This window comes from Schistocerca piceifrons, chromosome 1, assembly GCF_021461385.2.
Source record: "Schistocerca piceifrons isolate TAMUIC-IGC-003096 chromosome 1, iqSchPice1.1, whole genome shotgun sequence".
NCBI classification, from domain to species: domain Eukaryota; kingdom Metazoa; phylum Arthropoda; class Insecta; order Orthoptera; family Acrididae; genus Schistocerca; species Schistocerca piceifrons.
The window spans coordinates 607,831,659-607,845,117 of record NC_060138.1 but is presented as its reverse complement, the minus strand read 5'-3'; the positions used below and the strand labels follow the sequence as shown (position 1 = coordinate 607,845,117).

Genomic DNA, 13,459 nt, shown 5'->3' with positions numbered 1-13,459 from the left:
GGGAAGCAGTGGTTGGGAAAGGAGTGAGACAGGGTTGTAGCCTCTCCCCGATGTTATTCAAGCTGTGTATTGAGCAAGCAGTAAAGGAAACAAAAGAAAAATTCGGAGTAGGTATTAAAATTCATGGAGAAGAAGTAAAAAGTTTGAGGTTCGCCGATGACATTGTAATTCTGTCAGAGACAGCAAAGGACTTGGAAGAGCAGTTGAACGGATTGGACAGTGTCTTGAAAGGAGGATATAAGATGAACATCACCAAAAGCAAAATGAGGATAATGGAATGTAGTCTAATTAAGTCGGGTGATGCTGAGGGAATTAGATTAGGTAATGAGACACTTAAAGTAGTAAAGGAGTTTTGCTACTTAGGGAGTAAAATAACTGATGATGGTCGAAGTAGAGAGGATATAAAATGTAGACTGGCAATGGCAAGGAAAGCGTTTCTCAAGAAGAGAAATTTGTTAACATCGAGTATAGATTTAAGTGTCAGGAAGTCGTTTCTGAAAGTATTTGTATGGAGTGTAGGCATGTATGGAAGTGAAACATGGACGATAACTAGTTTGGACAAGAAGAGAATAGAAGCTTTCGAAATGTGGTGCTACAGAAGAATGCTGAAGATAAGGTGGGCAGATCACGTAACTAATGAGGAGGTATTGAGTAGGATTGGGGAGAAGAGAAGTTTGTGGCACAACTTGACTAGAAGAAGGGATCGGTTGGTAGGACATGTTTTGAGGCATCAAGGGATCACAAATTTAGCATTGGAGGGCAGCGTGGAGGGTAAAAATCGTAGAGGGAGACCAAGAGATGAATACACTAAGCAGATTCAGAAGGATGTAGGTTGCAGTAGGTACTGGGAGATGAAGAAGCTTGCACAGGATAGAGTAGCATGGAGAGCTGTATCAAACCAGTCTCAGGACTGAAGACCACGACAACAACGACACAAAAATGCAGAAAATGCAAACATGTGGTTGACTGATTAAAATCAAGATAAAATTCTGTCCTGGAAGCAGTGGAAGGACTCTGATGGAGTGCCAAAGCTGGTGGAAAATACATCAACACTGAAATCAGCCACTAAAGAGTTAGAGGACCAGATGTCAAGATTTGAAAGGCATTTCCGGGTAAGAGAAAAACAAGCCAAATATTCTGAATCTTGTCAGAAAGAGCTTACAAAGAAAGATGTTGCCATGCAAGTTGACTTTGCCGAGAACTTTTCTTCAATGTTACAAGATAAAATTCAGGCTGCACATTGGAGCAACAAACAACTAACATTATTTATGTGCTGTGTATGGGATAGTCTAAAGACTGTTTCTTCTTATGCAATTGCAAGTGATTATCTTTCACATGACAGATTTGCAGTTTGGTACTTTCTTGAAAAAATTATATCACATCTAAAATGGCAGAACTGAAATTTACAAAAAGTTCATATGCTTTCGGACAACTGCACTGCACAGTTTAAAAACAAATTTACATTGTCATACCTCTGCTGCACCAAATCCTGTTTGGGAGTTGAAATTGAGTGGAACTTCCTTGCCACTTCACACGGCAAATGGGGCTGTTGATGGGATAGGGGGAACAGTGAACAGAACTGTTTGGAGAAGAATCAGAAGTCGGACAGTGGAGGCGAATAATGCAAAGGAATTTTCATATTATGCGAGTGGTAAATTGAATGAAGTTCATGTTCTCTTCATTTCAAGCAGTGATGTAGACAAGACAAAGGAATGGCAGACAGGGCTTTGGGAAGATGTCATCCCTATTCCTAACGTCCATTCTAACCATTATTTTAGAAACTATGGCAGTCGCCTTATTTTAGCTGCGGAAACATCTGGCAGTGACATGACAAGATATGAAATCTTTCGCAAGATCCCTAAATCCAAGAAACAGTTGAAATTTTCTGATGTTTATTCAGATTCCGAAGAATCCAAGTTCAAGATAACCAACATCAGAAAATGAAGTACATGCAACCATAAACCCAACTAAGGAAGTTAAAGCTGGAACCTTTTTGATCATCAAGCTGCAGAGTGAGAGGGGAAATGGACAGAATTTTGTTCCTGTTTGCCAATTAGTATGTGTGGCCAATGAAATCAAGGTTATGTTTTTAAAACTATGTGAGAAAGAAAACAAACTGTTTTGTGCTAATGAAAATGACATTTCAATTATTTCTTTACAAAAGAATGTTGTTATGATTTTGAATCCTCCTGCGATTCAAATGAAAGGAAATCGAGTTTTTAATTACTTTCGTGAAACTATTTAAGTATGTATTTCTGTATTTCTTTAGTTAGCTAGTTGAGTATTCGTTCCTTTATTTATTTGAACATGACAATGCTTTGTTCTCCATATTGTGTATTATGCTGAGCTAAGAGAGTGTTTCAGTTCAAGACGAGCTGTCTGCTAGTCTCTAATACAGACATGCGTTTTTTATTAATTTAACACAAACACCACTTTTATTAAGCAACGTGATTTTTTTGTACTGCAAAAAAAATTTAATGAATCCATTATCACCCTTTAATTCTCTGAAATATTGAGACAAATTTGTACATGTCACACCTGTGACTTCCTCAGAGAACTACATTACAGCAGTAGGGCATTTACAGTTGAAAGGCTCTTTAACTTATATATTCTGTTGCAACGTAACATTTTATTTTACCTCGTCTTCGGTTTCAAACGAATCCAGCATCCGAATTATATTCGGATGGTTAAGATGCCGCTGAATCTCACATTCTTGCCTCAGACTTCTTAATTCCTTTGCTGGTCTACCCCGCTATTGCAAAACATGAAAAATACAACTGCTTTCAAAATGGAAAAGAAAGGTGACTTGGTAGTATGTCATATTCATGTTTAGACGTGTCTGATAATTTCGATCGTAAGTTTATACCTTTCTTATGACTTTCAACGCCACTACTTCATTTTTATTTCTAATTTTTGCTTTAAAAACTCTTCCAAATGATCCTTCACCTATCAATCCCAACACTTCATAACCATCCATTTTCTGTCTACAACTTGAACGAACTGTGCGTCTTTCTTTTACTTTTGCAGCACGTTTCAGTTAATATCTCAGTACTTTTAAATATATTTCTAGTAAGAAACTATGGTGTCATCATAAATTTTAATCACAAAGCCTATTTACTACTTCTACTTCCATTATCCATATAGACATATAATATGTAAACAAATGGATGTTCGTTAAATATCCCGCGCCTAAAGGAAATGTTTCTCTTGAGAGACATTCGCAGTTGATAAACATTCTGGAAGAAATTTACGTTCTGTGGTATTGCCTACCCTGAAAAATAACACACTGCGGCATTTTCGATTTCAAACAATTAAGGGTGTGGAAGACGTTTTTGTTGTTTTCTAAATAATATGATGGATAGCAAATTATTGGAATGATGAAAATTAATCTGTTGTGAAACTATAATTCATTTATGTTTATTATCAGATAACAGTTATGTGATAAAGCACAATGATCCTGTTCATACACCGATGTGTAGAGGAATTGGCGAATTATATACAAGACTAATTGACACATACTGCTTTATCTTCAACCTCGGAGGTCTTACCGAAAGGTAAATTACGTATAATACTTGGTCTATTGCGTTTTGATATCGGCAAAGTAGTTTTAAGTTACAGCGGCCAGGTAGCCAACATGTAATTTCTTTCAGGAATTAGTATATTGGCGACGATAGTTAAAGAATAGAGCAACGACATATACATATACCATACAAAATCGCAGTTAGGACTACTTTGTACACTGTCAAAGTAAAGTTTAATGCATTTATCTCTCCAAAAAGCAGTATCTTCCACGGATTTCACAACTTTTATTTATTCATCCGTGGATCATGTTTGACAACACTATGATACAAGTCACGAAAAGTAGAAACGCGTAGAAAGTTATAGTTGTGTAAGGGCCTATATGTCACAAGGATGTAGAACTGAAGCCACTTCAAAGAAACCATGCTGGCGTTTGCCTCGGCGGTTGGGGAAAGCCACGGACAACGTAATCAGGATGTTTTGACAGGGATGTAAAACATACTCATGGAAATCACATTTCACTGGCAGACACTACTTAGTGAAAGTTATGTGACACTATAGTACGTCATTAATAAAATATCTTCATTTACAGTAGTTCACATTTTCCTGATGAGAAACTTGTTTTTGGTAAAATCTTGTATATGCGATTTTCCCAAGTCACATAACTGCCCATTACAAGAGCAAGGAATTAATAACTATTTGCATTTGTAGGGCTGAGTTTCAGACTAAGTTTAAAGCTAGCTGTATGGACTATTCTGCTGACATTTACCTGATAATATGCTGTTTTGTTTCCATTTTTAAACGTGGTATTGCTGTGGAAATATTTGCTTTTTCAATATTCAGATGGAATTGTCTTTGAAGTTGTCTTGAAGGACTGTGTGTGAAGTGTTACCAGCATAAATAATGACTTTTATCTCCTTCAACTACATCCAGGTTTAAGTATAAACTTCTGCTGCTGTTGTCACTGTGTAAAATTCTTCAAGGTTTTTGACCACATTGTCTATATGTAAAATTCCTAGATGTTTCACTGTCAGCGGAACATCATGAGGAACACCATTTGCAACAGTGGCTGAAATGTCAGTGTTTTGTGTATTGACAATGCGATTGAATACCTTGAAAAATTTTTGTAGCTGACATTCAGGTCATTTATGTAAAGAATGAAAAGTAGTGGTCAAAGTGCTGAACCCTGAGGTACTCTGCACTTAATACTAGAGCGGGTATTGACACAGTGGTACGCATTTTATATTTTATCTCAAAACACTTTTCTCTCTGTTTCACAAAAAGTTTTATAGGGTTGGCCGACTTTCCTGGCACTCAAAATGGTGAAATTTCTGCACTGTTGTCATGACATACACAGTCAAAAGTTTTAGAGAGATCAAGAAACAACCCACAAAATTACTTTCTTTTTCACCTAACAGCTTTGAACTAAACAGTAGAAAATAAGCCGTAGCTGCCTTACTTGGCCGGTGTTTCCTAAAACCATGCTGTACCTAACTTAGACTGTTGTGTCAGTCTATGAACTTAACTAGCCTGTATTTTATTACTTTTTTCAGTATATTTGACAAGGCGTAAGTATGCATATGGGTCTGTAACGTAATGGGTCCATCCTAGAAGATTCTGATTTCACGCTTTTCTGCAGTTGAATTCTTAATGACAAATTGCCCCAAAAAATGATGCCATATGAAACCAGTGAATGAAAATAGGCATAGTAGGCTAATTTACGGACATGTTTATCACCAAAGTTTGCAATAACCATAATAGCGTAAGCAGCTGAATCTAACCAGATCATTGGTGTGTTTCTTCCAATTCAATTTCTCATCAATGTGCACACCCAGAAATTTGGAATATTCTGCCTTAGCAACGGACTTCTTTTCATAGTCTATATTTATCAATGGTGTTACGCCATTTACTTTACAGAATTGTATAAACTGCATTTTCTCAAAATTTAGTGAGAGTCCATTTGCAGAGACCCACTGAATAATTTTCTGAAAGACATTGTTTACCATTTCCTCAGCTGATTCATGTTCGTTGGGTGTGATTACCTAGACTTGTATATTCAACAAAAAGAACTAGCTTTGCAGCTTCGTGAATATAGAGTGGCAGGTCATTAATATATATTAAGAACAATAAGGGACACAAGAGTTTGGGAAAATCACATGTACAAGATTTTACCAAAAACAAGTTTCTCATCAGGAAAATGACAACTACTGTAAATGATGATATTTTATTAATGATGTTCTATAGTGTCACATAACCATGCTTAGCTTACTGTACTCTGGTTTGGGATTGTACTGTAAATGTGCACTGGACTATACAGACGTTAAAAAATTCAAGTGAAAATCATCTGACGTATCACCAAAATATCTTCTACAAATTCTTGGACAGACAAGGTTGCAGATCCCCTGAGGGACATCATTCTTGATACTTCCCGAGTTAGAGGACTCTGCTGATTTTTGCAGACTACCTGTATTGTTAATCCTTCTGCATTCTTCCAGTTAAATATGAATTAAAGCATTTGTGCCCTGTCCCACTCATACCACAATACTTAAGCTTATCTTGAAGAATTTCATGATTCACATAATCAAAAGCCTTTGAGAGATCACAAAATATACCAACTGGCGATGTTCAGTTATTAAATGCATTTGCTATTTGACCAGTGAAAGCAAATATAGCATTTTCTGTTGAAAAGCAAATGCTCGGTAGTCCGGCCTCTCAGTAATCTGGCACACATCCAGCCTCAAGTCGTTCAACCTGAAATGATGCCGTCAGTAATGAAATCTCATCTGCAACAACGTTGTTAGTTAATTATAATGTCAGCATTCCTGTGTACTTTGAAATTGTGGCTTTCCTTACGCATCATTATCATGGCTTCTAAAGGTAAACACGTTATGCTTGACCTCAAGCAGAAACTTAAAATTAGGCATACACTGAACTGAAGTTCGTCACAGAAAACCATTGTTGCTGGCAACAGTGTTGGACGAGCAACTACTTATGACCACACTTCAGCAGAAAAGAGGTAATCACAAGCTCACAGGAAAGTCACGATGAAACTGATGAAGAAGAGGGCACAGGAGGAGAGAACTGCTGGTGCTGAAGCTGGAGACGTCTTCCTGGAGTACGTTATGCAACAGTCAGAAACATGGCAGGACCTATGAAATGTCTGTAAAGCCATTGTGTGATAAAGCATACTACCATTGCGTATCATCATGGTGACAACTAAAACTTTGGGACATGTTTCATAGTGAATGACATATAATACTAATATGTATGTGAACACTCAAGGAGTAAGTTTTGTGTAAAAATGAATGTATCTTTTGATTTGATACAATACAATCCCTATGTGTTTATATTAAATTTTAGACACTCTCAACAATCTGACATTTCCGATAATCTGACACCCATATGTGCGAGGAATGGCCAGTTTAGCAAGAGTCTATTGTACTTGATTTTTCCAAATATGTGATGCTACTGTTGAATATATTACTTTTTCAAGAATTTTGGACAAAGATGTCAGAAGTGAGATTGGGCAGTAGTTGTTAGCATCAGACCTATCCCCTTTTTTTATGCAATGGTTTAACAATAGCATATTTCAGTCTATCTGGAAAAAAAACCCATTTCAGTGAGCTGCTACATATGTGGCTGAGAATCCTACTTATTTGTTGGGAACAAGCTTTTAGTACTCTGTTGGAAATACCATCAATTCCATGTGAGCTTTTACTTTTGAGTGAATCTATTTTTTTCCTAATTTCGGTAGGAGATTAGGGTTGAATTGCAATTTTATCAAATTGCGTAGGTATTACCTCTTCCAGATTCTGCCTCGCATTTTCTAATGAGTAGCTGCATCCTATTTCCTCTGCAACACTTAAAAATGATTATAAATTTTTTTTCTGCTTCTGACTTCTTGTTAACAAATGTTTCAAGGAGTTTGATAGAAATACAGTCTTCCTGTGCTCTCTGTTGCCCTGTTTCATTTTAACATTATTCCAAATTGTTTTAATTTTATTATCAGATGTGCTAGTCTCAGACATAATGCACATACTTGTGAACTTTTTAATAACTTTTCTTAATACAGTGCAGTAGTTTTTATGTTTCACTGTTTCGGGATCATTACTCCTCGTAGCTATAAGATACATTTTCCTTTTCCGTTTACAGGATATTTTTATCCCTTTAGTAAGTCATGGAGTTTACATGGTTTCTTACAATTACATTTCACTATTTTTTTTAGGGAAACTGTTTTCAAATACACCCACAAAGGTATCATGAAATGTTGTTGTTGTTGTCTTCAGTCCTGAGACTGGTTTGATGCAGCTCTCCATGCTACTCTATCCTGTGCAAGCTTCTTCATCTCCCAGTACTTACTGCAACTTACATCCTTATTAATCTGCTTAGTGTAATCATCTCTTGGTCTCCCTCTACGATTTTTACCCTCCACGCTGCCCTCCAATGCTAAATTTGTGATCCCTTGATGCCTCAGAACATGTCCTACCAACTGGTTCCTTCTTCTTGTCAAGTTGTGCCACAAACTTCTCTTCTCCCCAATCCTATTCAATACCTCCTCACCGAGCGGGATGGCGCAGTGGTTAGACACTGGACTCGCATTTGGGAGGACGACGGTTCAATCCCGCGTCCGGCCATCCTGATTTAGGTTTTCCGTGATTTCCCTAAATCACTCCAGGCAAATGCCGGGATGGTTCCTCTGAAAGGGCACGGCCGACTTCCTTCCCAATCCTTCCCTAATCCGATGAGACCAATGACCACGCTGTCTGGTCTCCTACCCCAAACCAACCAACCAACCAATACCTCCTCATTAGTTATGTGATCTACCCATCTAGTCTTCAGCATTCTTCTGTAGCACCACATTTTGAAAGCTTCTATTTTCTTCTTGTCCAAACTATTTATTGTCCATGTTTCACTTCCATACATGGCTACCCTCCATACAAATACTTTCAGAAACGACTTCCTGACATTTAACTCTATACTTGATGTTAACCAATTCCTCTTCTTCAGAAACGCTTTCCTTCCCATTGCCAGTCTACATTTTATATCCTCTCTACTTCGACCATAATCAGTTATTATGCTCCCCAAATAGCAAAACTCCTTTACTACTTTAAGTGTCTCATTTCTTAATCTAATTCCCTAAGCATCACCTGACTTAATTCGACTACATTCCATTATCCTTGTTTTGCTTTTGTTGATGTTCATCTTATATTCTCCTTTCAAGACACTGTCCAATCCGTTCAACTGCTCTTCCAAGTCCTTTGCTGTCTCTGACAGAATTACAATGTCATCGGCGAACCTCAAAGTTTTTACTTCTTCTCCATGAATTTTAATACATACTCCGGATTTTTCTTTTGTTTCCTTTACTGCTTGCTCAATATACAGCTTGAATAACATTGGGGAGAGGCTACAACCCTGTCTCACTCCTTTCCCAACCACTGCTTCCCTTTCATGCCCCTCGACTCTTATAACTGCCATCTGGTTTCTGTACAAATTGTAAATAGCCTTTCGCTCCCTGTATTTTACCACTGCCACCTGAAGAATTTGAAAGAGTATTCCAGTCAACATTGTCAAAAGCTTTCTCTAAGGCTACAAATGCTAGAAATGTAGGTTTCCCTTTCCTTAATATATTTTCTAAGATAAGTCGTAGGGTCAGTATTGCCTCACGTATTCCAACATTTCTGCGGAATCCAAACTGATCCTCACCAAGGTCGGCTTCTACCAATTTTTTCAGTCGTCTGTAAAGAATTCGCATTAGTATTTTGCAGTTGTGACTTATTAAACTGATAGTTCGGTAATTTTCACATCTGTCAACACCTGCTTTCTTTGGGATTGGAATTATTATATTCTTCTTGAAGTCTGAGGGTATTTCACCTGTCTCGTACATCTTGCTCACCAGATGGTAGAGTTTTGTCATGACTGGCTCTCCCAAGGCCATCAGCAGTTCTAATGGAATGTTGTCTACTACCGGAGCCTTGTTTCGACTCAGGTCTTTCAGTGCTCTGTCAAACTCTTCACGCAGTATCTTATCTCCCATTTCATCTTCATCTACATCCTCTTCCATTTCCATAATATTGTCCTCAAGTACATCGCCCTTGTATAAACCCTCTATACACTCCTTCCACCTTTCTGCCTTCCCTTCTTTGCTTAGAACTGGGTTGCCATCTGAGCTCTTGATATTCATAAAAGTGGTTCTCTTCTCTCCAAAGGTCTCTTTAATTTTCCTGTAGGCAGTATCTATCTTACCCCTAGTGAGACAAGCCTCTACATCCTTACATTTGTCCTCTAGCCATCCCTGCTTAGCCATTTTGCACTTCCTGTTGATCTCATTTTTAAGTCATTTGTATTCCTTTTTGCCTGCTTCATTTACTGCATTTTTATATTTTCTCCTTTCATCAATTGAATTCAATATTTCTTCTGTTACCCAAGGATTTCTACTAGCCCTCATCTTTTTACCTACTTGATCCTCTGCTGCCTTCGCTACTTCATCCCTCAGAGCTACCCACTCTTCTTCTACTGTATTTCTTTCCCCCATTCCTGTCAATTGTTCCCTTATGCTCTCCCTGAAACTCTGTACAACCTCTGGTTTAGTCAGTTTATCCAGGTCTCATCTCCTTAAATTCCCACCTTTTTGCTGTTTCTTCAGTTTTAATCTACAGTTCATAACCAATAGATTGTGGTCAGAGTCCACATCTGCCCCTGGAAATGTCTTACAATTTAAAACCTGGTTCCTAAATCTGTCTTACCATTATATAATCTATCTGATACCTTCTAGTATCTCCAGGATTCTTCCATGTTTACAACCTTCTTTTATGATTCTTGAACCAAGTATTAGCTATGATTAAGTTATGCTCTGTGCAAAATTCTACCAGACGGCTTCCTCTTTCATTTCTCTCCCCCAATCCATATTCACCCACTATGTTTCCTTCTCTCCCTTTTCCTACTCTCGAATTCCAGTCACTCATGACTATTAAATTTTCGTCTCCCTTCACTACCTAAATAATTTCTTTTATCTCATCATACATTTCATCAATTTCTTCATCGTCTGCAGAGCTAGTTGGCATATAAACTTGTACTACTGTAGTAGGCATGGGCTCCGTGTCTATCTTGGCCACAATAATGCGTTCACTATGCTGTTGGTGGTAGCTTACCCACACTCCTATTTTTTTATTCATTATTAAACCTACTCCTGCATTACCCATATTTGATTTTGTATTTATAACTCTGTATTCACCAGACCAAAAGTCTTGTTCCTCCTGCCACCGAACTTCACTAATTCCCACTATATCTAACTTCAACCTATCCATTTCCCTTTTTAAATTTTCTAACCTACCTGCCCGATTAAGGGATCTGACATTCCACGCTCTGATCCGTAGAATGCCAGTTTTCTTTCTCCTGGTAACGATGTCCTCCTGAGTAGTCCCCGCCCGGAGAACCGAATGGGGGACTATTTTACCTCCGGAATATTTTACCCAAGAGGACGCCGTCATCATTTAACCATACAGTAAAGCTGCATGCCTTTGGGAAAAATTACGGCTTTAGTTTCCCCTTGCTTTCAGCCGTTCGCCGTACCAGCACAGCAAGGCCGTTTTGGTTAGTTTTGCAAGGCCAGATCAGTCAATCATCCAGACTGTTGCCCCTGCAACTACTGAAAAGGCCATCTGTATCGCTGAGGCACCCAAGCCTCCCCACCATCGGCAAGGTCCATGGTTCATGGGGGCAGGATCATGAAATATGCTAAATTTCAAATTAGCATTAGAGTCCCAGTACACCTCATCCCAGTTTAACTGTTGCAAGCTTTCCCCACAATTTTCAGTTGCTATATCGTTAATTGAATGCACTATTTTGGAGGGCTATTTTGCATTACTGTATGGAGCAATGCCATCTACTGCAATTGCTGTGCATCATAATCAGACAGACTACTCATAACAGCAAAGTTTTTAGTTGATTAAATTTATCTTTGTCTATAAAAACTTAATAACTTTTCTTAATACAGTGCTACTTTCCTGTAACACCCGAATAGGAAAATCAATAACTGAAATCAAATTGAAGTAACCTAGTAATATTTCAAGGTCAAGCTTTCTGTAGATTCTTCCAGAAATTTTACATTGAAATCCACACAAACAATAATTTGCTTCCCTCTGTCTGACAGACAGCACAACAAAGAATCCAAGTTCTTCAAAAATAGTTGAAAATTTTCCTATGGGGGGACCTGTGCATGGCTACAATTATAAAAGTGCCATTACTTGGTTTAAGCTCACACGCACATTCTTCTATATGTTGCTCTACACAAAAAAAAATTTTGTTTCCAAATTTTTCACACTGTGACAGATTTTAACGTGTATGGCAACTCGTCCTCTCTCCATAGTGCCTCTACTTATATGTGCTGAAAGCTTATATCCACCTACATTTACCATTTCCATATCTCTGACAATATGATGTTCAAACAGGTGTAGTACATCTATTCCACTCTCAGTTTCTAAATCTTCTAAACAAACAAGAAGCTCATCTACTTTGTTTTTTAATCCCTTGATATTCTGATGCAATATATTAACATTATTTTTCACTGTGCTTTTATGAGAATCTTGTGACATCCTAACATTAATTTTCACTGTATTGTTATGAGAATCTTGTTATATTTTCACATCTCTAGTACCTGCCTGTCTGAGCTTCTCATTAAGCTTAATTTCAATCAATGTTGGATGATTCGACACTGATCTTAGCCTAAAAAAGTAGTACTACGAGTTTCAGTGCCCTCCCCCGTAAAGATTTTAGTATCATCTCAGCCAGTTTACCCTTCCCTTTCCTATTGAGCTGCAGGCCATATCTTGTGAAGTCCCACCTACCAATACCATCAGCAGCAGGAACCAAACCTGTGCCTGACAAAATAACCGCCCGAAGCAGCTGATCTAGCTCCATATTGACCCTGACAGAGTTGTTCAATTGGGGCCAGTCATACCACATGAAAGCAGGAACCAAGCCAACATTTGTATGGTTAGTTGAAGATGTTATTTTTACCAGGTCACACTCAATATTGTAGCTCTGATCCCTATCAGTACTGTTTCCCACTCCATCCACTACCACACAGAAATGTGCTTCGTAAAACTCTTGCACAATGATCCTACATCCTCTATAACTTGACTAAGACATGCACTAGACTTGAAAATACTTGTGACCTGATACCTGTCGCCTGCTTTTTCCTGCAAGATCTGGCCCACACCTCTTCCATGGCTACCACCTAATAACAGAACTTTCCTCCTACTTTCTACTGTTTTTGAAACAGTTGGTTTCCAAGTAAAAGTCTGTTGAGTACTGACTACACTTACACCTTCTTGAGGCTCTTCCTCAGTTGACTGAGGTAGCAAGGCAAATCCGTTTTTTGTGCCAACGATGAAACTGTTGGATGCTGTTCTCTTTCTGTGGCCCCTGTTCCTTGCTACCATTTCCCACCTGTCTTCCTTCTCCGCCCTTAACCTCATCAGTTGCTCCCTAGCATTATCCAGCTCAGCCTTAAGTGCTCCAATATTCTTTTCCTGTTCCACTATTTTTCCATCCCTTGAACATGCTCTGCAATACCATGGAAGAGATCCATTTACTTCCCTGATTCCCATGCCACTACATTCACCCCAATGTAACCATCTTTCACAAGAGCTGCTCAGAACCCCAGACTAACTTTCCTACAGCAGCACAAACACATCTTTCTCATGGTTGTTTGCAATATCTTTACAAATTTTATCTAGGCAGTAACAGTAATATTCTGTTAACTATGGATCACAAGAGTCGCTAAAGTTATGTGTAACACTAATATACGTATGTGTACTATTACTGTAGTAATGTAATGCACTTAAACTAACATTAAAAGTCAAAACTTGTACACCCAAAAAATTAAGTGTAAGATCATGTATGTGTAATATGTGCTTTGTGTGTTTTGAAAGAAAATAAA

At 38.1% G+C, this 13,459-nt stretch overlaps 2 protein-coding genes across 2 annotated transcripts in view; one reads left to right on the top strand and one right to left on the bottom strand.

Annotated features, from left to right (window-relative positions):
- The window catches only part of LOC124803881 (serine/threonine-protein kinase fused), a 211,018-nt gene extending 207,886 nt beyond the window's left edge, over positions 1–3,132 (bottom strand). Inside the window, exons 1-2 of the mRNA XM_047264708.1 lie at positions 2,867–3,132; positions 2,639–2,752 (exon numbers count right to left, since the gene is read on the bottom strand). Of these exons, the coding sequence (XP_047120664.1) occupies positions 2,639–2,752; positions 2,867–2,977 (225 nt within the window). The 5' untranslated portion in view covers positions 2,978–3,132. The remainder of the gene's footprint in view (positions 1–2,638; positions 2,753–2,866) is intronic.
- Positions 3,133–3,311: 179 nt separating this feature from the next.
- The window catches only part of LOC124787601 (multiple inositol polyphosphate phosphatase 1), a 218,652-nt gene continuing 208,504 nt past the window's right edge, over positions 3,312–13,459 (top strand). Inside the window, exon 1 of the mRNA XM_047254362.1 lies at positions 3,312–3,554. The gene's annotated coding sequence lies outside the window, so the exon portion shown is untranslated. The remainder of the gene's footprint in view (positions 3,555–13,459) is intronic.